The sequence below is a fragment of the Alligator mississippiensis genome, chromosome 9 (assembly GCF_030867095.1).
Source record: "Alligator mississippiensis isolate rAllMis1 chromosome 9, rAllMis1, whole genome shotgun sequence".
Taxonomy (NCBI): Eukaryota; Metazoa; Chordata; order Crocodylia; family Alligatoridae; genus Alligator; species Alligator mississippiensis.
In genome coordinates this window covers 12,161,151-12,187,313 of record NC_081832.1, presented here as the reverse complement: position 1 = coordinate 12,187,313, position 26,163 = coordinate 12,161,151, and the positions used below count along the sequence as shown (strand labels likewise).

Genomic DNA, 26,163 nt, shown 5'->3' with positions numbered 1-26,163 from the left:
AAGCTGCTGAACGTTAAATAAAACACAACAAGCTGTGAGGAAATAAAATTAGGGTTGTAAACTGAATTTTGCTTCTTAACAACTGTGCTTTAAAAAGGCATCTGGTAGAATACAGCATCCATAGATAATACTTTCGGTTTGTCTCTTGGAAAGCCTGTTCCAAATCAAGGCAAGGATCATGCATAAGACAGACAGACTGAAGAGAAACAGGCATCTGTCAAACCTTAAGAAGATCTTTATAGAGTTCGGGGTACAACATGGCAACTTCAGATTTAACATCCTTGTCCAGAACTAGCGAGAACACTGGAAACATCGTATAGATTGTGGAGTACCTGAGGAAGAGAGAGGAGATTTGAGCTACAAAATGGAAATACCTGGTGCTCTATAACTCTCCAATAAATATTCACGGTATAAACTTGCACATGGTACATTCTAGTCTCCTACGTACAGCAAAAGAACTGTAACATTTACTTCTTTACCAGCTTGAATACGGTTCCTAGTGAGATGGATGGAAGCTGCAGGAACTGTAACTGATGTTATACATTTACCAGTAGAGGCCCAACTCCCTTTAGAGATGGAAGTATTTCAATATTAGATTCAATCATGCAATTCAGCTTGGAAAGCTGTCTCATATATTTTTACATTTATCCAAGAGCCTGTACAAATGTACTTTGTAAGTACAACAGTGGCATATTTTATACAAGCAATTTAGGCATTACAGTGATTCTAGACTGCACCTCTAAGGAGAACAGCACAGAATTCATAGCTAGGGGTGGATTAAAGTGACTTCAAGCCAACTTTATGTCCTCTTCATTTTGGTCTGTTAAGGAGGATGAAGCAACCCTTGGGCTAACCTCCCCTCTGGGTGTTAGTACCACTCCGAATCTCTAAAGCACTGGATGCTATAGACCCTTCCCAGTCATGCCTTTTGCGTTGGGGATCTCTAGGAGGTTGCTGGAAGAGAGACTACAGACGATTTCCTTAATTCCTGAGCCAAGTGGTGAATTTTCCTCCCAGGTCCAGGGATTTGAGATCCCCTCTTTACATTGGCAGGCCCTTTCACTCTGTGTAAAAGGGGCTAAAACAGGATGAGAATTTTACATCATTTTCTGAAAACGTGACCCTACATATGAGAAGTGGCATGTGCACTAGGACGCTACACTTCAAACGGAGACACGTATATGCCAGGAAGACCTCTCACATGCATCTACACCTTGTTTAAGTTTCTCACATCACTTCCTGAACAGATTTGTTCTTACCCGATAATGAGAAAGCCCTGGTAGAGAGGGACTGAAGCGAAGTAAAACACTGAAGAGAAAACAGCCTAGGGAAGAAAAGAAAAGGATTCTCAGCCTCTAGAAATTACATTACAAGTTAGACTCTATCCAAACTGGAAAACACTTGCAATAGGTATTCGCCATTCACAAAATGAAGGCACAACCGTGGCCACACATTCTTACTTTGCCCTGCACCTGTGCTCTCAAACATACTGCACAGCTGAGTAACTGTACCAATCAGCCATTCCTGCCTCCACATGGAAAGACCTGAACTGTTTTGGGTAAGGGATGTAGTGCATGCAGAGCAGCATGGCTGGTTGGTTGCTGCCAGGCAGATTAAGGTTGCAGTCCAGTTATTCATGGCCATGGCTTATCATGGGGCTGTCCAACTGGTGGCCTGCGTGCGACTCACAAGGGGTTCATCTTCCATCGAGCTACCATCCTCCCTACAGGGGCGTTCCCTCCCTCCGCCTGCCCCAGGGAGCAGAGTGGCATACATGACATGGTGCGGTTGGGGAGCCTGCAGCTCCTGATTGGGAGGGAGGTAGAGGCTGTACTGTGTATCTGTGAGGTTCCTGTTCTGAAGAGATCACACAGGGAAGTACAGGGAAACCATCTTAATTAACAATAACTAACTACCCTTAACATTAAGCAGAACAGCAAGCAGCAACACAATGCAGTTTGGGCAGTGCCCTCTGCATACAGCGTATATAGAGACTCTCAATACACAACACCCCATCCTCAACAATGTAGTCCTGTAAATATTTGGGCCAGACAACAACCTGTTCTTGTGTGGCCCACTTCAGGGATAGCAGACACTTCACTGGCCACAGCAGTAGGCTCCTTTGGTTGTTCTGGAGTAGCTTCAGCAATTGGAAGTGGAGATGGGTCCAAACCAGCAGCTGATGGACTCGTCAGAACTGTTCCTACTAGCGGTGCAACACCCGGTGTTGCAGAGGTCGCACTGTCTGGTCAACATGCCTGTGAAGTGTCTTTCTATTCAGAGCCTGGATCTTGTATGATACTGACTCTGTAGCTCCAAGGACAGATGCAGGCACACACTAAGGCCCAGTCATGTCGTTCTGGATGTTCACAGGTTCATCTGGGTCGAAGGTTCTTACAGGTGAAATATTCTGTTTCTTGAAGCACTAGATTTCTTGCCTTGTCTGGTATTTGGCTACCATTTCTGGATGGAGCCACTCCAAATAAGTTTGTGGCTGGTGGCTCATTAGTAGTTCTGCAGGACTATGACCTGTAGCAGTACACAGAGCTACAGGCTGTGGTAGTAAGAAATTAGCTAATAGTTGGTTCTGTGCACCTTCAACAATTTGCTTCAATGCATCTTTAGTAGTTTGGACCATCCACTCGGTTTGACTATTTGATGATGCGTCAATGGTCCAGATATGGTGACGGAGAAGATTCCTCTCCATAAACTTCTTAGAGTTCTTCAGAAGTGAACTATGCAGTATTGTCAGGCAATGGTATCTAGCAGATCATGAGCTGCAAACAGATGCTGTAGAACTAGTATTACAGTGTGTGACATCACTAATGCAACAGAAATAACTCCCAACTGCTTTCAGAAAGAATCAACAACAATAATGAATACGTGGCGTTGGAAAGGACCAGCAAAATCTATGTGCAGATGAGACCATAGGGTTCTCATCTGCGTTAACTAAGGTTGGTGCATAGCATGTAGCTTAGCATGGTTCACACCTCTTTTCTGCTTGCTCAATGTCAGCATCTAACTTTCGCCAACAAACATAACTTCTGGCAACTGCTTTCCTGTAATCTGGACATCCTGTATGAAGAGTAGAGAACTTATGTTTGACCTGCATTGCGAATGACTACTCAGTTTCCCCAGAGGAGGCATCCCATAAGGACAGAAAGTTCATGTTGACATGTAATGAATGGCTTGAATTCATCTGCAACCTTTGTTGAAGACCACCCCCTTTACACCAGGTTTAGTACTTGAGGTAAGAGTGGATCCTTAGCAGTCACATGAGTAATATCATCTGCCTGGAGAGGTGTTTCGTTTGAGGATTCTGGCATCAGAACTTCAGTGAAAGAAACAGTGAATTCAGGACAGGACAACGGCAAACGACTCAGTGCATCTGCATTTGCTGTCAGCTTCCCAGACTGGTAGTGACATTTGCGGTCATATGCATTGAAAAGTAAGGACCAACAAAGCATACATGGTGAAATGATCTGGGGTGCTGGTCCAGTCTTGGTGAATAACCCTAGCAATTGGTTATGATCTGTTACAACTGTGAATTTGCAGCCATATATGCAAACATGGAATTTCCTAACCTCAGCAGTGACTGCAAGAGCTTCCCTATCAATGTGAACATAATTCATCTCAGTTTTATTTATAATTCTGTTATATATAGTTCATGAATAGTAGGCAGTAGGAGTTTTGCGTCCATCACTCTGAAGGTGACTAAGGACAGCCCTCACGCCATTATGATGAAGCACTGCAAGTAAGCAAAAGTGGCTTCTCCATGTCATAATGGACTAGTGTGCTATCAGACAGCAACTGCTTCACGTCATTGAAAGCCTTGTTGTGCAGTTTAGTCCATTTGCAGGTGGCATCTTTATCCAATAGACCAGCGGTGCTCAACCTTTTTCTCTGGCAGGCCAGATGGGCAGGGCCCAGGCTGTTCATGGGCTGGATCCAGCTGATGGTCCTGATCCAACACAGGACAGTTGCAACAAGGCCCCATCCAGCATTGGAAATATGGCATAATTACTTCTCACAGTCAGACAACTAATTCTGGCATGGACCCTACTCCCATGAGGACATCATCAAAATATGCCACTACTCCTTTACGATCTGCATCTGGTTTACTGCTGGAATCTGGTATGGGTGGTTCTGTAGTACTTTATTAATAGTAAACTTGTAGTCAGTACATAATCTAATATCACTGTTTGGCTTCATGATAAGTGCAATGAAACTTGTTCACATTGGATTTAAAAGTCGCTTCTAGGACACCTTGTTCCATAAATCGATCAATCTCTGCATCAATTTTTGGACAAAGGGTGAAGGCAACATGATGAGGCTTCATACAAACTGGAGCCACAGTTGGAGCCAACGTAAATGACAGAGACTGGCCCTTATACGCACCAAGCTATTCAAAGACTTTGCTGAAATCCCTTAGGACATCATGAGGCTGTGAACTCAATCCCAATGGCTCAAACCATTCTCCTCCTAGTACACTTCTTCTCCAGCCTTTGGCAATTATTAGATGGAGGACCCCTCGGTCCTGCCCATAGTGAATGTTGACACAACACACCCTGATTGCTTGTTTGGTACAATCTACAAGCTTGGCTTTACATAGCATAATAAGTGGACGATTTCTAGGCTATGATGAGTTGTACACCTGGCACTGGTCCAGGATTCCTAGGTTTGCATTATTGTGGCCGCAATTGTGTGGGGTGCAGCCCCCAGCCGCTGAGAAGTTGCATAGCCCTGAAACTTTTCTTTAGTTCCCTTTGCTCCTCCACAAATCTCACATGAAACAGGCTGAATGGCAAAGTGGAGAACTGAACGTGGTGAATCTTTTGTAATACTGTGCCACAAAAATGAGGTTGGAGTTTCATACAAAGCCCACTGGTTTTGCTAAAATCATCCAGCTGTCTTAAGGGACATGTGCTTAGGCAGGTATGAACAACACTGAAGAAAGTTTCACAGTACTTACTGATGGACGCTCCAATTTGCAATGCCATTCAGATTAATTTCTGGTCAATGACAAAACTACCACATGGGATTTTTTTCCATTTTCATGAGAAGGATTAAGTCTTCAGCACTGAGTTAACCCACACATGGGTCTAGGTTTTAAACCAGGGGTGGGCAAAATGTGGCCCGTGGGCTGGATGCGGCCTGCCAGGCCATTCTATCTGGCCTGCGGGGCACCTAAAAAATTTAGAAAATTAGTATTTATCTGCCCCTGGCTGCCTGTCATGAGGCCCTTGATGGCTTGCCAAAACTCTGTAAGCAGCTCTCCACGCAAAATAATTGCCCACCTCTGCTTTAAACCCTCTAGACAAGGGAGGACGCCTGCATTTTTCTGAAAAATCTTGTACGTTTAAAAGAGATGCATCTGTCAGCCATATTATAGCTTGGAAAAAACTTCCAAAGAGCAACCTCATCTCTCAGATGTATCCAAGTATCTTTTACCTCAAGTCCACAACAGCTGCAAATACATAGTTGAGGACAGAATTTGGCTCATGCACTCTTAAGTTTCTTTAAATTCTCTCAGTCAAAACTAACCTATTGTTTTTAATCAACTGGCAATGGTAATCTGGCTAGCTGAATATTACAGCTTTGCAGACATATTTAGTGCCTGAAAACTGGTGAAAACAAATTGATCACCAACAACCCAATTCTGGTTCCAATGAAGTCCGTGCAAATCAAATCCTGGGACTCTAGGAAGTGGCTGACTAGTGAGGTTTATGGATGCTTCAGCTTCTGAGTCAGCTCCAGGGGCTGAGCTTATTCTTGTCCCACTTCAGGACAGACTGAGCACCCCATTCAGCAACTTGCCTCGCTTGAGACTTGTGAGCAATCCTATTTAGTTCAGCTGAGCTACTTGTGCTTTTTGTTACATACACACTCCAAGTCAGTTACTGAACAGGGTCAGTTTAATAAATTCAATATTCTGCAGTATTTCTGTGAACTGCTTGGCTATTTTTGATGCAAACTTTCATACCCAAAGGTAATTAAACTAACTGCAATCCTAGATGACTTTGAATTTAAGACAAATGGCTCCCCAATAATTATATTCTATATGTGGAAAATTTACAATTTTTAAAAATGATTTTCCACATATAGAATCTATATATTTGAAGGTCATCTTAAATTTGTCCCCGCCATTGCTATAATGGGGAAAGCGGGGGTGGGGGGGCCAAAGGGGAGTCATCACTGCTGCTTCTGGGCCAGCCAGGGGTCAGAACCAGTATGTGCTCCATGCTTCAGGCTGGAACCAGACCCAAAGCCACAACCTGGGGTAAGCAGTAGCTGTAGGAGGGGATGGGGAGGGAGTAGGAGGCAGATTGGCAGAGGGTAGATGCAGGGAAGTGGCTGTAGCCCCGACTCTGAGCCCAGGTAGGGGCCAGAGATAAAGCCAGAGGCCTGGCAGCCATCTATCCCCTCCACCCCACTTCCCCCCCTCGCTATACTTAAATCCAAGACAAGGAACTTTCTTCACCATGTTCAATGGGGGGGAAAATCTTGTCTTGGATTCAAAGAAATATGGTAGTATCTTGAAAATCCTGCTGCCTTTTGTCCAAAATCAGAAACACATTTACATGAAAGCAAGATACTTCTTGTAAAAGAGCAATCCTGTTTTCACTAACATTGTCAAGGGAGCTGGGGCCAAAATGTGAAAACCTTCATTTTTTAACTTTGTATATTCTTATCACTCCCCACCCGCTATCATACACAAAGTACAAGCCAAGACGAAAAGTCCACGTACCTGCATTGTACTGATACACAAGCTCCTGTGGATCACAAATTGACTGAGAGCTGCAGATCTTTTGTAACTGTTTCTTCCATGCACCATGAGTAACCGGCCCAAGTGTTTAAACTGAGTGATAGAGAAATCTGCTGCCAGGGATGCTTGTTTTCCTTCCTTTGTACAAGATAAGTCAAAGAACATGAGATCACAAAATTACAGAAGAATAAGACATGCCGTGTGTGTTAATATATTTCATATGGATGGCATAGGCACAGCTGTAGTACTCAGAGGTCATTTAAGTATTAGGTAAGAAAAAGGCATTATCTTAGTATTTACAATTCTTCTTTCAGTCCCCAACTTTCTCTCATGATCATTAAGCGAAGAATTAGAATATGAAGGTATTTCTTCTTTGTTATTAAACCCAGAAACCAGATTGTGAATTAGGGATCCCAGGCTGCAAATTAAACTTTCTCTGAGTTTATCATATCATGTGCATTATAAAATTCTATACTGCTAACATATCTGCTACCAGGACAACAACCATTCAAATGAGAGGATGTAGATGGAAAGGGTACCAAGCTAGCCATGAGAGATACTGAGATGTGTCTCTATCATTATTAGCCCAACTACTGAATTTTAAATGTTCTGGATCAAAAGACTGCTTCAGGGAAAGGCTTCAACACAAGCTGTATCAGCTCTGAGGGATATTTCATACTCACCTTTCCTTCAACCCCAACACCACAGTCAGCCTCCTGAATCATACTGACATCATTTCCTCCATCACCTGTAGGTTAAATCATGGAAACCAGGGCAAAGTTTAGAAAGAGTCACCTGCAACTGGTATTAAGCACAGCTGAATTCATAGATGTAAGGGCCAGAATGGACATCAACCACGTGGAAAAGAAAAGTCAGCAGGGCTCCTACGGTGTCAAAGGCATAACAACACAGTTGGGTGCTCCAGGGCAGCTCTGACATGGTGGCAGGTGGCAATTTCTGGCTGCTGTCACGCCACTGACACAATTGTGTGGCTTCAGCAGCAATGTTCCCTCATCCTCTTCCCCTCCCACTCCCCAAGTCAGGGTTGAGGGTGACTGCCCTGGTTGCCCCACCCCAGTTATGCTACTGCCCAATGTTACGGGAAACTGAGTACCCAAATACCATAGATAGATTTCATAGATTCCCAGGAGTTTAAGGCCAGAAGTGACCATCAGATCAAATTCACCTCCTGTACAATGCAGGACACAGTGTTTCCTCCAAAGTACTGAACCAACATTAGTAGCCTAGCACAGAAGTAGAGCTTCATGATGCTATTTTTCCCCCAGTTACAATCTGAATGCTTCATTTCGGAAGGTCATACCCCAATGTTTGTGAAGTTTAATTTCTATACCTTTTTCTGTACTGAAATTTTAGTATGAAAAGTTTCAGCTTGCTCATTATTCTGCAAATACTTGGTTTTCATTCGCTACTTCTTATTACCACAGTAACTTAGAAAGTGTCACTGGATGCTGTGCAACATTCCCACTTGTTATAAACAAAATGGTTGTTAAGTCATAAAGCAGAGGAACTGCCATACCATGTTACACTAGATGTAGTTCAGCATCCTGTCTCAGCTACAGGCCAATATTTAATTTCACAGAAAGTGCAAGAATAAGTGAACAACTGCGTGATAAAAAGTGAACTTCTCCCCTTACCAAAGCACTTAAATTGTAACCTAAAACCTAGATCATGCTAAACAAGCAACCTGTATCTATGTAGCCATGAGTGTTCTTATCCATAGTCATCTTGTATCTTTTTCTGAATCCTAGTAGGCTCTTGATTTCAACACATACTGAAATGAACTCCACAAACTAATTACGCACTGTGCAAAAATATTTCAGGTTTGTATTGTACTTCTGAATCTTTCTACGCACATAAGTTCATTTGCACAAATCCTCAAAAACTGAAGGGATAGTGGGTTTGTAAATAGATATCTGACACTGGGCATTTATTCTGCTGAACAGTTCACAAAAAAGTATAGCTGGTCTTGTCCTTGTTATGTGTACAGCACTGGCCTCATTGGCAGTACCAGAAAGAAATCTCTTATGAAAAACTATGGTTTTAAGTACTCACTTTATCAAAATTATTTCTAGGGAAAATGAAGCTAAGAATGAGACCGAGTCTCCGAGGCTGTGATGATGATGCCATTGGTTTCAGAGTTTCTCAAGTTCCCTACCTACTGCACAGGTCAGTTTGCCAGTTCTTTCTTGGAGCAAGCGCACAATCTGGGCCTTCTGCGTTGGGGCGCATCGGCAGCAGACCACTGCTGGACACTGACAAGCCAACTCCATAAACTCATACTCATAGTATTTCAGACACACCTGTTGAAGAGGAGAAAAAAGTTTCAGAGACGATTATGCTTCATATAGTTCTCCACATTGTGTCAAATGCATAGTATCCTTGGACCTTTATACAGCAGTCTGGAGTTTACCTCTAACGAGTCACCAGAAATCACAAGTGCGCAGTCGTGCTTCCGACGGAACGCGTTCAGCTCTAAGTGGGCTTCTCCACGGTTGGTCACCTGCAAATGAGCACAGCAGCTGAGTGAACGCGTGGCTGGCAAGAACAAAATTAAATAAAAAAACCCCTTCAACACTTATACAGAATTATTGGCATGTCAATTAAGTTATCAACCAAACCAAACAATTAACAGAGTAAACTTAAGGCCTAAAACCTTAGGAAAGCAGCAAAGCATTATCTCTGGCATCACCAGTGACCTGTCCACTATCATTCTTCTCTTCTCTGAGCTTATTTATTTCCTGGTATATTGCCTATTCAAGGCTCTTTGTGATGCCAAACCCAGAAGGTAACATGACAGGGGACTTCACTATTTCATACTGCAGATGCGGGATCCCTGCCAGCTCCATATAAATCAACAGAGGAAGCTCTCCCACCAACTTCAGTGGGTGCAGGATTAGACTCACTGGAAGCACCGGGGCAGTTCTGTATCCTGCTTATACTAAATCATTAGCCAGGAATTCCTTGAATAGGACACAGAAGCAACGGATGCGATTCCAAACTGGAAGTTAAAAAAGGCCTATGAAGATGCCCCATTATTGTCTGCCTGCAGGTTGGATTTCGTCATTCTATTCCTTCTGAACCACCTGAACAAGACTAGTGAGAGGGGTTAATATCAATCATAGTACATAAGTATGTGTTACCTACCAGTCGGAATATGTGAATATCCTGGGTCCTGGTTACCAAATGTGCATTCTTTGCTGTACATGTAGCTGTTTCTAGCTTATCCCCTGTCAGCATCCATACCTGAAATGCAAATATTCTTATTATACTTTAATAAAATACCTAAGAAAACTCATCTTTGTAGGGCTCTTTTAGGAAAAGTGGTGCTTGCTGCATGCATATACAAAAAGACCACACACCAGTGTAACCCATATATGGTAGATATCTTTTCATAAGGAAGGCCAGTTTACAAAGCACAGGAAAATCCTCATCTCACAAGGGAATGAAGGCGTTTGGGGGGGGGGGGGGGGTAGGGAGGGGTGGAAAAAAGCTTCAATAGACAGCAGGTTACAAGATCTGCACAATAGTTTTCTACCTTCTGTTTCAAAACTCTGTTGCTACAACCTGAAAAACAAATTGATGAGGTAGACTCTGCAAAAATGCCCTCACCCGGACTCATTTTTGTGCAGAAATCTCCAGCCCTTGCTGCAAATAGATGCTGCAAGGCCCTGCCTGAAATGTGGATGATGCAACGGGGTGAGCTCATTGCTGATGTATGTGTCTGGAACAAACGAAACACAAAACGAAATGCACGGCATATAGGAAAACAACTCAGCCACTTATAGAGGACATTAGAAGGCAGCGTCACCAACAGTAGTGACCTATATTTGCTATATTGACAGGGAATTTCTTTGCTAATGTATCGGTCTAGAGTATTAACCATTTATTTTATTTATGTGAGGCTTTCCTCAATTAGACTTTATATTTTGGACTTCAAATATGGGATCAAACTTCTTAAAATAAAATTTAAAAAATTCACTTGTCTGTTTTGATCCTAAAATGAGTTTAAAGTGACTTTACTATAATTAGTAAGATAATGACGTGGCTCCAGGATGAATTACAAAACTGCCTTTAATACTGGTTCTCTGCTCACATGTCATATCTCAATAAACATTTCCAGTAAAATGACTACTGTGAATTGCAGCACTGTATATGCATTCACTAACAGGGCTATCTATTCAGCATCTATCTAACCCAGTTAAAAGTAAAAAACAAACTTTTGGAGTAAATAGCCAAGACTAAATTTAGTTAAAAAAAAAAAAATCAAAGTATTGCCATGGAAACTACTGGAACTGAATTCTGTTTGCGTGACCTATTCACTAACATGCACAAAATCATGTTATTAATAGAGACAGTGCCAAATTAAAAGCATTTATTGAGACCTCTCCAAGTTTTGGGGGTCCAAGTGCAAGGAACTTGAAATAGCTTTGCTTCTGTACAGATTAAGATTTCATCCCGTTTTCCTTTTAAAACAGAGCAGCCAGAACAGGAAGCTTTTATTCAAGTCCCTCCTTGTAGAAGTCTAGGTGATAAGGTCCTAATTCCCCTCAATTTCCATGTTGTACTCCCAAACCTAAGGACAAAGTTCTGGAGCAAACCAGAATCATCTCCTTTTTTGTCCATCTAGTACAAGATACCAGATTAAGGAGAGGGACAGAACCAGAAAGCAGAAAATAGATATTTTGTGCCATTATTCTTTTGGTTCAGACTCCCTCTGGTGGTTATTTATAGACTTACGGATTTATGTTTGCATGCTTAAATCTTGCTGTACAAAATCCTACTAATGAGCAGGGATCTTGGTTTTCCTTTATAAAAAATTGCAAATTCTCTGATAAAACCTCCCAAATCTATGGTTAAAATGAAAGGCTCTCCACAGACTGCCCGGCCCTGCTAATTCCCCTCACTCTTCCTCCTATAGCACCCCCCAGTCCTGCTGGTACCCCCTGCCCTGCTACCCACAGCCCCTGCCCACCTCAGCTACCAAGGGTATGGGGCCAGGGTCTTGGGTCTGCAGCCCCCTGCCCCTAGGAGGTGGTGGCTGCTGCAGTGGAGTGGAGCCTGGCAACCCCCCCCTGCTGCAGGCTTGGCCGGGGGAGCTGGCTTCCCGCCACTGCACGCATTCACATGGGGGCAGGGTTGACCCATGCCTTGCAGATCTGTGCATGGGGTGGGTACATGCTATGGGCTGATGACTTGGGCTCCTGTCCTCCTGCCTTCCTGTAGGGCCTCTGCAGCCCAACAGGTATGACCTGGTGCTGCAGGGTACAGCAGGGTTGCGCAGGAAAGCTGCTTCCCACTGTAAGCCCTAAGCTGCCCTTGTGATGCATCCCCTGTGTGCGTGGCAGCAATGAGGGGCACAACCCCACACTGCCAACCCTGCTGCTTCTGTGTGAGCAGGGGATGCATGGCAAGGGCAGCACAGAACTCGAAGCGGCAAGGAGATCCCTGTGCGGCCCTGCTGTCCCCTGCAGCGCTGGGTCACACTTGCTGGGCTGGGGGAGGGCAACAGAGAGGGAGCCCAAGCTTGCAGTGGGGAGCCCACCCTGCCCCCATTCCATGCACAGATCTGGGGGGCACGGGTCCCCCTTTTCCCCCTGGTAATGTGTGCACCAGTGGGGAGGCAGCCCCACCCGATCCACCCCCCCCAGACAAGCTGCCTGTGGCCCCATCCCACTCCTTGCCAGGGCCCTGCAGCCACGCACTGTAGCCCTGGGCACCAAGCCCCGTGCACGGCCCGGTTGGGCAGCATCCCCAGCCCCGCCCAGCTCCCTCCCTCCCTTCCTACAGGGACCTCAATCCCTCCCTGCCCACTTACCTGGCGGAGCTGCTCTCCAGGCTGCCTGGCACCAATGTGCATGCACATGTATATGGTGACCCCTGCCTGACCACCCTCCTCCTGCTCCCTCCCAGCTCCCTGCAGGAACTCTGCCAGCCTGCCGGGAGCTATTTGCAAAACTGCAAAATCCAGGGATTTCTCTACTAAAATAAGAAATCTGCGTTTTCCTCTGGTAAAGGGGGCAATCCACATTTTACTCCATTTTTCCAAAGGAAATGGAAAACCTGGATTCCTCCTAATGACAATCTGGATGCCAGAAAACAAAGAGAATATTGCAGAATTAACTTTAACAGGTTTTTTGCTTCATGTAGTCATCTTAAAGTCTAGCAACTCCCTAAATGTTTCTCACATAAATTATATTTGACCTCTGTACTTGGCTTTTTTGTATATTAAATACATTGTTTTTCAATGTTTTCACGGTTTCTTGTAATCAGTCATTGCTTGACACCTACAGGGCTTTACGTGTTTGCTGCACAAACTTACATTATGCAACACAGATGACTCACATTCTGAAGTCCTGTTGAATATCCACTACACAGCAATATTAGATTATAAGGATTTTTCTGGCCTGCGTGTTACACAAAGAGTTGCTTGCTTTTGTCTGTAGACATTGTGGCAGGGAGAGAAATCAAACACCAGCTTGAATTTCAAGCAATGCCACCACTCACAAAATGTGCTGACATCAAGTTTCACTGAGGCTCAGAAATCATATATGGGTTATTATTTACAAGATAGTCTCATTTACTCCGAAGGTGCCTGGCTTTCATCACCACTTGCACTGCCAGTCAAGCAAAAGTTCTGTACTCCATTTCTAGGTTAGCCAAACCTTAATGCCAGCATTTCTTAGGGTTTCCAGGGTGGGTCTGACATCTGTCTGAAGCTGATCCTCCACTCCGGTCAGACACAGAAGCTCCATCTCCATTTCCAGGCTCTCAATCACTGTGGCCACCTTCAATGAGCGATCATGCACACTTAGTTTTGCCTGGACATAGCGTGCCTGAGGACAACACAAGATAAAAATGGCCACTGCAACTCAAAGCAAGAGTGTTTACATTTCTGAGGAACACAGAATTTAATGGGATATAAACTCAGAATTATCTTGGGAGGCCTCTCAATAGTACCCTTTGTAGACATGTAATGCTAAAATAGGTCTTTCCTAGGAGCTCCCATAACTTTGGATGCTTGTAAATTTATTGCATGCATCTGGCACTATGATGCAGTTACCAGACATATATAGGCACACAAATAGCTTCTCCTACATTCACAAAATTTGCAAGTGTCAATTCAGGTGGAAACTTCATACAGACTACAGGTCTACACTGCCACTTTATCGAGTTATGAACAAATGTAAGAGAGTCCCAAACAATTCAACCTTCTTTAGGATTTTGCTTGGTTGGGGCAGATTGGTCAGTCAGCTAAATCATCTAGGGTCCTAGCTAACAAATCCACAAAGAACAACCTCAAGCTCCCATGCTGGACACTTCAAGTGTCCAAACATAGGTTTGTCAATGTCAGGATACAAAATTAAAAATGTAGAAATATCAGTACAAGTTTTTTCAACAAGTATGAGCTTCACTCAGCAGCATCAATCATTTTTTGTGTTAAATGTCAATGGCAACAATCTATAGGGAAGAAATTCTGGGCTTTAGCTCCTGTGGGATCAATGCCTAGAAGGGAAAACTTTATGTGGATTGTTGATACAATAAATAGGATCAGCTGATTAAGACTGCAAGATAGATAGGATGGTGATTGTGACATAAGGAAGGTGGAGATGAGAACATATTAAAATGAGAACTCTGGACATCGCTAAGTAATGTTTTAAGAAAAACTTACTTCAAAATCTTGGTACTGCTCCTCAGTCAGGGACTTCTTGGCTACAACAAGAACCCTCAGGCCTTCCCTTGCCATGTTACCACACTGGAAAGAAGTTTCACATTGTAAACAATCAACTGTACCATAATTGTACTAGGTTTCAGAAACTGAAATAAGATATTTTATTATTAGAACATAATCATCTCAGTTGTATGATCCAGCTGAATCAATAACATTGGATCAAGTGCATTATAAAATTTGTCTGTAATCTGTACAAGCAATCTGGTATGATGATCCTTTTACAGAGGTATCCAACTAACATAAGCAACTCCACTGATCTCACATTTCCCAAAGACTAAGTACAGACAGTCAAAAAGCCTGCAGCTGAACTGGTTCAATCTTTCCAGGTTTGTCTAAACTGCATAGATTGAACTGATAAGCAAGTGAACAGGCATTCACTTTTGATTCTGGAAATGCAGCCACATGTCCACAGTGGCCCAGATCAGGAGCCAGGGGGTACTATAGCATGCCTCCCTGCTCCGCTAGAGCAGACAGCTGGGCCAAAAGGCTAGCCTGCCCACCCTATGGGGTGGGGGGAGGTTTGTGGGAGAGGTACAAAGTATCCTGGGATGCTGGGAGACTGAGTTAACTTGAAGCTGGAGGGGATCTGTGACAGAAGTTTAATAAACTGATTTAACTTAAATCAGTTAAGCCTGATACTACATCCATTCAGGTTTATCTTAAACAACTTTTGAAATACACATAAACTAGTTTTTGGTTACTGAACTTCTGTTGAACTACAGATTTGAACCTGTTTCCAATCACTTATTTCGGTTTGTGTGTGATTTCTATCTCTAGCCAGTTAAATGAAAAGCAAGCCCAGTGATCCCACAAGAGATACTGCTTTATTCTTATATGCAGCAAGCAAAGAAAACCCCCCAGAAAGAATAGTTTGAATTCTATAGCTGAGTTTATGTCACCATCACAATGAAAAAGATGCATCTAAGCCAGGTAGAGACAGACTGAAGATCAAAATGTGATTTTTCTAAAAAATATTACAGACTCAGTAGCTTAAAATAAAGCCAAGTAATGAATCAGACCAAGGATAAAGACTACAAGAATCAGGAATTACTAAAGAAAGAAACCTGGACCAATTTAGACAAGATACATTTTGTTTATGAGACTTATCCTGGATTAAATAGAGGCAGAATTCACTACTTGGCTTCTATTTAGATGTAATTATTGTTGTGTCTGCCATCTCTGGCTGAAGGATAATTCAAACAATGTGACAAAGTAATTTTTTTTTTCCTGTGTCCATTTTAAGAGCTGCCAGAGTCTGCTACATTAGCATAACGTAAGAGGTATCACATGTCATTTTGCTTGCAAGGTCCTTTATATCCAAGTAAGACAGTACTTCGTACCTCTTCCTCCAGCCAGTCGTTGTATTGCACAATGCCTGCCATAACTACATCCGCTCCCTTCATGTAGAAAGTGATTTCACCTGTTGACTCATCCTGAAAAAACCAAAACAAAACAGGCAGAGACCTTGCATTTGTAATGTTTCCATTGCTCCAGGATTCTTGCTTAAAAGTTGTTCTTCAAACCAGTCAATTATAGTCCCATTGTCAACAAGCAGAGAGCAAATACTTCATAGAAGAATTATCTGCTTTCTGGTTAGCAGTTGATCTTAACTCAAAATGAGGGTGGGGTTGACTTTACACCATACTACATGGAAACCGTGTCCCTCTTCCTAAACGTTTGTGGCTTTAACATAGCTATTAAACCAGTACGTTTGCTTTCAGCATGGAAATCAACATGGTCATTTACATTTAACTGGGAAAATTAAGTAAGTACATAGCTACACAGATTTTCATAGAGCAAATTCAAACTCATGCTACCTTTCCTAGTGTAATATTATCAATAATAAGCAAAATTAAAACTCATGCCTGCCACAGAAGATGGGCTGCTGCCTTCCATAGATGATACCTTACGGTTTTGATGAAATAAGCTGTTGCCTACAAAAGTTTATGCCTTTGTGAATGAGCTAGTCGCTAAATCACCACCGTGCCCTGCCTCTTGCCTGACTTCAAGCTAAGATGACTAACTGCTTCTCCCAATAAGAAATGAGGAAAAATGTAATTCACTCTCTCCAATGTACATTAAATGAAGCAAACTGCCTTGAATTCTAGCACTACAGAAGCCAGTGATGGCAGGTCTCAGGAGAGGGACCTGAATAAGCAAGTGAGGGCTTGGAGTACTGGGGCACAGTGGAGAAGGTATTTATTTCTAAACCACTGACATAGCACAGAAGTAACAGTTACAGAGGGGCCAGAATGAGAACAAATAGTCTCTTTTTTTCTGATGCAAGTCAGCATGAAGACAGCATCCAGTCCCTCTGATTCAACTTCCTCAGGTTCTTGTGCTTGAAGATTTTTGCCTAGACCTTTTACTGGGAAGACAGGAGACATGACTGTTCTTACAGGTGCTTTGCAATCTATTCCCGTTGAGCACTGTTTAGTGTCTCCGTGTTAATATTCACAGGCAATGCATTTCAGAGTCCAAATTACAGCTTTACCAAAGAAAACCCATAGTATTCTTAATTCAAAAGTTACGTTTTCTGGCACTGGCAAAAGGTAGAGGCTTATATATTATTTGAGTTAAAAACAGTGTCCAAAAGCATCTCCATAGGAAACAGAATAAAGACTGCACTTCCTGTATTATAGAACTGGCTTAAGATAGTTTAGAATTTTTGTCCAATATAAATACTGTATCAACTATCTCCTTGTATTAGTCATTTCCTCCCACCGAGTTCAATAAGAGGTTAGCGCGTTCTCATATCATGGTAAGATCACATTATAAATCTACGCAGAGATTTGCCAGTTGTATTGTTTTGAAGCTGCATCTTTTTCCATCGTGGTCTGATTCTGGCTATAGTTCAAAGGCCTCTTTCAAATCCAGATATGACAATAGCAGTATCTTTGTTGCAAAAGCAAACATCATTCCACATGCGTGGGGGAAGCGAGTGGGGGAAGAGTGGAAAAATTTGTAGTCAATAAACAAATAACTAACTCAACCCCCACCCCCTTTAGAGAAGGATAAGCCAGTAAAAGAGTATTGGGGTGTGGGGAAAAGCATGGCTGCTTTGTTAAAACTAGACTACTAACAACTGGAATAGTAAGCCACCAAACAACGACAGCTGATTGTGTGCAATGAGTCAATACTGCCAAATTGTCTCAACTCAAGAAACATCTGCTACTTGTTCTGGATATGAACTGATTGCTTGGATCTTATTTGCTAAACAGTTTACAATAGACAAATCAGATAGGATGAGTATAAGAGATGGACATCTCTGCAAAGAAGTTTGAAAATAATATTACTGGTGATGCAGGACTCTTTGGTTGAAATCCTAGGCCCTGCCTAGATAAGTGGTCAGCAACATTTTCTGGAGGCAGCCCAGAAGGACCCAGCTGGGGTCCAAGGTGCTAGGGCCTGGCTGCCATTTCTTCATGTTGTAAAGCTCCAGCGAAATACAAGCAAAGTCCCCCTGATGCTGAATGTCACCAAAAGCTAATCAGCTCCATAGGCCAGATTCAATGGCTTTGTGGCTCATAGTTTGCTGAGCCCTGGACTAGAGGGTTTTAATAATTCCTTCTGGCCCTAGTACTAGGAGGCCTATAACAACTGCTGAGAACAAACAGTATGGCTATATTTAAAGAAAATTCTTAGATCTTAATTTATGCAAATTTGGATATTTTTCAGAAGCCTGACTGGCATCTTAAACTTCCAGGAAAATGATACAATTGTTTTTCCACTGTTTCTTCAAAAGCTTCTCTTCCTGGCCCTCAACACGTGTAGGTTTTACTTATAGGTAGAACCCAGGATTGTTCAACACATCTGATGGCTTGTGGGACAAAAACATAGGATTCATGCACCTGTACACAGGCAGTAGAAGGCCAGGCTAATAGGGCTTAGCCCCCCAAACTAACTTTGTAGTGGCTGATGACAGCAGCAGCACGACAGCACTGCCATCCTGCAGCGCCACTGCCATGCCATGCCCCACAGCCACTCCAAGTGTCCCCACCACGTGCCCCTCTGCCACTGCTGCGTACATTGACAAGCTGTCATTGAGATAAGCCAAACCCATTTTATTTGGAGTAGGTCACCAAACCTTGATGAAATTTGAGTTGATGACTGCTGCCCACCACTATAATAGAAGAGACTTAGTAAAAAATGAGCAGAAGATGCTGTTGAAAAAATTTTCGACTTAAAAAAAAAAAATCTGCCGCATTTTTTGATAGGAGTCTCAAATAGACCATTTAAATGGTATCAAGAGAATTCAACTCATCTTTTTACAGTCTGTATAATTTTCCACTATCAAAATAAGTCAGCTGATGAAAAGGAATACAATACCAGCCATGTTTATGAACATGCATTGAATTTGTCATTTCAATTAGATGTAATATCAGATACTTACTGGAACAAAGGTACAATCTGTTTGTGCAATCATATTAAACACACACATTGAGAAAACTATTGATCATCTTTGACTGCTTCTTTGACACACTCTACCCACTAGTTAACTCCTCCCCCACTCAAGCCACCACAAGGTAAAATACCCAACAAAGAGAAAACACTGATCACAAAGCAAAGACCTTTATTGTGAAGTAAACGAAGCAAGGTCAGCACTAGGCACCCATCTGGAGTTGATCTTGCCCAATTTATTTCATGGTAAAACTGAAGCGACCGATCTTTGTTGGATATTTTATCTCGGAACAGATCATGTTGATCACAAACGGAAGACTGCCCTAGCCCTTCAGGGTTTGTGCAGTTAGCAACATCTGGCTGAAGAAAATATATTAATCAGGTTCAATAAGAAGTGATCACAGTACTTGAATGTAGACCATGTTTTAGACCATGATATGACTAGATAAGAGATAATGCAAAATTCTTTATGCAGTATGTCACTGTTGAGACTTGACATGTTGTATTTGCTTATGCAATTCAGTTCCGTAAGAGATGCATGAAGAATGAAAAGTCACATGTGCAACTTACCCGAACAATGATTCCCATACGTTTACTCTCATAAGTGAATGGAAAGATTTGGAGGATGGTGAAGTTTAGTATCTGCCCGCCAGGTGTCCTCAGTTGCATGGAGGACTGATCTCTGCCAACCAAAGTTAAGCCTACACTTTCCGTCCACTGTACGAGGGCCACCTAAACACAAGAAGGGTCGTAGGTCACATAGCCTGCTGAGCTTTGCAGTTCAAAGGTCATGTAAATGAACACCAGAAGGGAAGGGAGAGTGGGTTAACTGAAGAAAAAAGTTACTCAGTCATTAATGTCACTGTAAAATGGATCAGTTTATCTACTTTGGCCATGTAATATAAACAAATGGCCCTTGAATATTATTTTCTGAGGCCAGTTCCATCTAGTGACAATATTGTCTGGCTTTGGTAGACCCTGCTAAAAGTCTAGCAATGCACAGTAGGTATAACAGTGTTCCCAACCAGCCAACGATGTTGAAATATCTCTCTCTGTAGTAGAAATATACGGCCTTCATTTCCCCCTGACTGAATTGCAACCCACACACACACACACACACACACACACACACACACAGAGTGGATATTAGTGCACACAATCAAAGAGAACGTGATGAAACAAGATCTGCAATGCTGAAGCCAGTGGGGGCAGCATTAGGTCTGCAATGACTGGTATTTAAATCGTGAAATGAAAGGGGATTCAATGAAAGTTCATTAGTGAGGTTAGGCCTAATTATTGTGCACTGGGCATTAGGCTAAAATGTGAAGGGATGCAACAACTGTTGTAAACAGAGCTGAGCAGAAGAAAGCTCCCAAGGGATGAGCACAAAAGTCAGCTTCAGCCTTTTGCAGCAGGACCTCCCCTTGAGATGAGTCAACACAGTAACAACAGGCTACTTCCAGGATGGTTTCAGATGGAACTAGTGTATGAAGTCTATATTGCACATATTAGTAATTGCTCCCCTCCTGTCCCTGTCTCCTTTTAAAAATACCTTCATGACCCAAGCAAACCCACCCCCAAAAAAACCAAACCTGGCAACAAAAACCCCAAAACAACAACAACCATCAACTTTGGCCTAAACCTGCATCAAATTATTTAATTCAGTTCAATCTCTGATAGACATTTCAGGCCAAGTTTTCTGCTAGTGTAACCTCATTTACTACAGTGTAGTTATACTATCAGGGAATATATAACCAGGTCATTTTAGTGGTTGCAATCTGAAACTCTTTATTCACTCAGCATGGAAAGATTTAGAATCCAAAGCACATGTAAAATATCTGAGAAGAAAAACTGCAGTATCTAGCTACTCTACTCAATAAATAAATAAAAACAAAGCCTTGGTGTCAGTGAATTTCTCACCTAATTTTTATACACATCCATTAAGACCAAAGGCATCTAGAGCTGTACATGAAAAGCTTTTACCTATCTTGATTCTGAAGCCATAAACCTCCTATTGATGGGCTGATTAGAGTTAAGAGTTTGGCAGAGACTGGTTTAATAATGATGTTTTTCTTTCTTCTAGAGTAACCACTTCTATAACCATGATTATTCCTGACATTTCATCTCTTGCACAGCAAGTGTATTTGCTGAATCCAAGTGCCCAGGACAAAGTATTTAATTTACTCCAAAAAGGGTTGAACTCTTTTATTCCTGTCTTCCAAGGAAGTCCACGAAAGAATGAAACACCACTTGAAATAATTAAGCCATGAGTCGATAGTCTCACTGTGAAATATGTGCTTTAACATCAGCGAGAACTGTGTATGTGTACTGAAAAGAAAAGAGAAACCCTCATTTAAATCTGATACTCTTAACATAGTTACAGCTACAGCACAAGGTCTGATCAACAGTCTCCATCAAAATCAAAATCAACGGGCCCAGGATTAGATCACTGGATTTCCACCTAATAAGATATTTCATATCTAGATCTATTGCAGGGGCGGGTAATTATTAAAGGTGGAGGGCCGCTTAACAAGTTTTGGTGAGCTGTCTAGGGCCAAAAGGGTAGCCCTGCCCCTTGACAGGTGCCCTGCCCCCTGGTCACCATCTTGGGACCAGAATCCCTGCTCTCTGACCTTTGCCACCAGAAGTCCCTCCCCTTGCCCCCAAAAGTACTCCTTTGGGGAAGGGGGTTTGCCATCTTGGAACCGGAAAAAAAGCCAAAATTATATACTAAAAATCAAACATCCATAATAAAGTATTTTAATTTTATTTAAAAAAATAATTGTCCTGATTTGTGCGTGTTTGCTGGTCAGCACCCACCCCAGCCCTGCAACAGCCCAGAGCCAGCACACCCTGCGGCACCTCCCCACCGCTGCCAGCAGCACGTAGCCCCAGCATGCAACACACCTGCTCCACACTGCCTGACTGTGGCATGTCCTGCCTCCCCCTGGGTACGCAGTGGGGCTGGGGTGGGTGTGTGCTGGCACTGCCTTTCTAGGCAGCCCAGGCAGTGGCAACTCCTTCCGGCTGCCGCCACCGCTGGCCCCAGCCCCAGGGCACCAGCAGGGACCCACACCACAGTCCCGATCCGGTGCACCCTGCACCTGCTCCAGACTTGCTCACCCAATCTGAGCAGTGGCAGTGGTGACCAGGCAGAAACTGTTGCTTGGTGCAGGGGAAAAGCAGCCCCTCCCCCTTGCCACTGCTGGTACTTTCTGGTTCAGCTGGCAGAGCCTGTGTCCTGCTGAGCTGCCCTGCAGCTCTGGTTGTGTCACAGCCACCTCGAGGCCACCCAGCAGAGCAGTGGTGAGTACAGAGCAGCCACTAGGCAGCCCAGAGGTGGTAGTGATGATGTTGGAGATGCAGGGCAGCCCAGCAGGGCTTGGGCTCTGCCCACTGCACCAGGAAGTGCTGGGAGCAGTGAGGGGGAGGGGCCACTTTTTCCCCGTGCTGAGCAACAGTTTCTGCCTGGCTGCTGCTGCTCAGCCTGGGCAGGAAAATCCAGAGCAGGTGCAGGGTGCACCAGGTTGGGGCTGTGATGCAAGAGTATCGCAGGGCTGGGGCCAGCGGTCGTAGCAGCTAGAAAGAGCTGTCACCACCACGGCTTCCTAGAAAGGCAGTCCTGCCACGGAGCTGCCCCAGCCCTGCTGTGTGCCCAGAGGCGGGAGGATGCGCCATGGGAGGGCAGTGTCTGGGCTGGATGGGACCAAGGGACCCACTGCAGGCTAGACAAAGCCTCTTTGCAAGCCAGATCTGACTCGTGGACTGTATTTTGTCCACCCCTGATGTGTTGGCATGGCTCTCCATAGCAGGTGCAGGTTCTCATTAAGTTGAAAGGGGAGGGGGGGGTTTGTTTCTTTTTTTAAATAAATCTGTTTTCAGGAGTTAGACACTTGGCTGCAGCCTCTGGTGCCAGTTTTGTGTTGCTGAAAAGTTTTCCTAGGGATATAGACCAGTACACTAGTGCAAGAAAGTACCAAACAGAAGACAAAACTCTTTAAACTGAGGTCACCTGACCCAATCCAGTGCTGAATTATCTTTGAAAGAGTAAGGAGTAAGCCTCTCCAAGTGTAAATTACATTGGGTAAGAAGTTATTGTTTTCCTCCATCCTTGGTAGCTCCTTGCTCAAGACAAACCTGCTCCCCTAGTGCCCAGTGGTGAGACACAGTTGTAGTCACCTGGTCTAAGTACAGACAGTCAAAAAGTCTGAGGCTGAATTGATTCAATCTTTGCAGGTTAGTCTAAGCTGTGTAGTCTGAACCAATAAGTGAACAGACATTCACTTTTGATTCTGGAAATGCAGCCACATGCTTGCAGTAGCCCAGGCCAGAAACCAGGGGATGCATGAGCACACTGCCCTGCTCCGCTGGAGCAGACAGGTTGGGTTAAGGCTAGCCTGCCCACCCTGTGAGGGGTGTTTTCTGGGGAAGTGCAAAGCATCCTGGGATGCTGGAGGACTGTGAGTTAACTTGAATCTGGAGGGTATCTAGGACAGAAATTCAATAAACTGATTTAACCTAAATCAGTTAAGTTTGATACTACATCCATCCAGGTGCATCTTAAACCAGTTGTGGCGACTTTGAAAGCAGTTTATGTGCACTGAACTTTTGTTGTGTTACAGATCTGAACTGGTTTCTGATCACTTATACAGGTTTGTGTGTAACTTCTGTCCCTAGCCCTATTGTGAGAGCTACTCCAGGATAAAATCTATCCATTCCTAATCCCAGTGGAATTTACAATGGTATACACAGCCAGGGCAAATTACACCAGGATATACATATATCTGTCCATGCCTGTACCAGATTTGTAGCTTACTCGCCTTCATCAGGTGATTACAATGTGCTGTAAAAAACACTGAATGCACTTAATGATTTAGAGGAATCTCAGTGTTTATTTTTTCCAAAATGATTGTAAACCCACACCTGGGAATCTGGGCAGACAGGAGGTGGAAGATATTTAAAAAGTTGCTTCTTCTGTTCAATATTTCACATATTTCTGTGTACAGATTTTCTGGTCTCCCTACCCCTAAAGGCTGAATTCTTGACAGGCCAGTTCAGATTTTATCTATACAGAAAATTAGTATCAAGTGACCTTCCAGTTTTACCTTCTGCTGTACCTCATTCCTTTACCCTGTGCCACCAATGCATATTTTTCTGACTGTGACCCTCACGGGGTCTTACCAAAGGAAGGAAATGAAATCCCTCTCTGTTTTCCTGCCACAACTTGATGATACACAAAAAGAAATTATACAAAAAGGGAGGCTCCAATAATGGGTAAGTCCCCTTAAATATGGGGTTTTCCCTTTTAGTGCGTTTGTGAGTCTCTACCTCCCCTACACCTCTTCCACACACCAACTGAGTTGTAATCCAAGTGGTATTCACCCGAACAGTATTTAGCAATGTGGCCTGCCATCTTCTGTATTAGGGCAAAGGCAGGCGTGTCAGTCCAACTAATTAAATAATAATGACTAGGGGTTCACCGTCTTAGTGCAGGGTCAGTACTGGCTCAAATCAATGAAATCAAATTATTGGCATATATCCATGCCTGACCCCGACATCAGGCCTTTTAGTACACTCAAGAAGAAAAAAAAAGAAAATTAAACTACGGCAATTAAATTTGCTGTCTCATGTTGCCAGATATCTGGCACTCTGTGAGATTCTAACTCGCGTATCCCATCTGGATGCTTGTCCAGCTGTCTGTGAATCCCCAGTTGTCGGCATTCCTTTCACTGGATGCCTGCTGTGTAGTTGAGCACTCCTCTGAGTCCTCCTCTGACAAGCCTCTCGGGATAAAACCCTGGAGCCTTGATCTTCTGGCTCTGTGAGGCTCAGGACCCTTTTTGCAGCCCCTGCCTGGCTCAGCAGCCCAGGCTTGGGTCAGAGTCAACATGCAGGGGTTTTCAAAGCAGCTTCCATGCTGCTCCCCTGCTTGGCAGTCTTCTGCTGGTTTTAATGCCCCAACTCATTCTCTCTCCAGGCATGTCTTTACACTGCCGTTCATAAAGACACTGGGGTTTCACTACTCCAGGACCTAGAGGTAAGTCCTCTTTGTCAGCTGCCCTTCCCGGGCTAACTTGCCCCACAGCAGGGGTCAGATTTGGGTACATGCTGACCCATATCCTCACGACCCCACATGTGGTCACCTCAACCAGCAACACTGAGAAACAGTATTTTCCACCACATTTAAAGTAAGCACAAATACTGGTTGAAAAAACTTGAGATTTAAAATCATTATCTCTGCAACTGAAGTAACTTTGTAAAAGGCCACATTTACACGTCATACAAAATACCTGGCACAAGTATTTCACAGGGGACTGTTCATGGACTATGGTACTACTTAGCCTTGAAAAATGTGGCAGGGTGAAGCCATAGACCATTAGAAAGTTTTCTACTGGGCAGACTTCCTTCAATGGAATTAGAACTGCAATGTAATATTTGGAAAAGCAAATTAATTTTATTATTTTAAAAATGAATTTTCAACATTTAATTCACCTTTGAAAGTACTGAACCTAACAGGACTACCAATGTTTTATGGTCAGACTATTCTACTATAACACTTCTTTGAAAACTCCTTGCTAAAGGCTAAAAAGATCTTGAGCACTCTTACTAGCAGTTGTAAGCCTCCATATCACCTCTCTAAGAACTACAAAATGTTAAGAACAGAACTTTCCCTACAGATCTCCATTCATAAAGTTAGTTGGATTAGGCTAAATCAGAACAGTTATATGGGCACAACTAGAGATTCATTTTTTTCCTCTTGGAAACGGGTCAAATCGTATAATAGGGAGACTCAACCCTTAAGATGTGTCCAGTCACTCCCCTTGCTCTTATCAGTCTTCTCTAAAGCACTACTTAGCAGACAGCAAGGACATTCACAATAAAGCAGAAAACCTAGGTAACTTGGATTATTCCTCATCAGTGGGCATGTCTACATGTTCATTAATGCACAGTAGTTACTATGCATTTAGTTTAGTACTTGCTTAATAAAGTACTAACTAAATGCGCAGTAACTAAGTCACTTCACAATAGCACTGGCACACTTTGTTTTAGTGATGCTTACTGCACAGTGGCCTAATACTATTGCACAGTAGCGTATTAGCATGGCTTTTGCCCAGCACACTACTGCATAGTGTTTTAGGCTACTGCTCATTAAGCGTCTTGTGTAGCTATGCCCAGTTTGGTGTTAACATGGTTCATCAAAGCCTACCAAAATTATACTATCTGCAGAATCTCTATACTAATCAAC

The 26,163-nt window shown here is 43.2% G+C and overlaps 1 protein-coding gene across 1 annotated transcript in view; it reads right to left on the bottom strand.

Annotated features, from left to right (window-relative positions):
- The window catches only part of ATP9A (ATPase phospholipid transporting 9A (putative)), a 94,405-nt gene that overhangs the window by 10,096 nt on the left and 58,146 nt on the right, over positions 1-26,163 (bottom strand). Inside the window, exons 15-25 of the mRNA XM_014609691.3 lie at positions 19,488-19,649; positions 15,857-15,949; positions 14,457-14,540; positions 13,450-13,620; positions 9,932-10,030; positions 9,198-9,287; positions 8,943-9,087; positions 7,450-7,514; positions 6,749-6,904; positions 1,260-1,324; positions 224-332 (exon numbers count right to left, since the gene is read on the bottom strand). Coding sequence (XP_014465177.1) covers positions 224-332; positions 1,260-1,324; positions 6,749-6,904; positions 7,450-7,514; positions 8,943-9,087; positions 9,198-9,287; positions 9,932-10,030; positions 13,450-13,620; positions 14,457-14,540; positions 15,857-15,949; positions 19,488-19,649 — 1,239 coding nt within the window. The remainder of the gene's footprint in view (positions 1-223; positions 333-1,259; positions 1,325-6,748; positions 6,905-7,449; positions 7,515-8,942; positions 9,088-9,197; positions 9,288-9,931; positions 10,031-13,449; positions 13,621-14,456; positions 14,541-15,856; positions 15,950-19,487; positions 19,650-26,163) is intronic.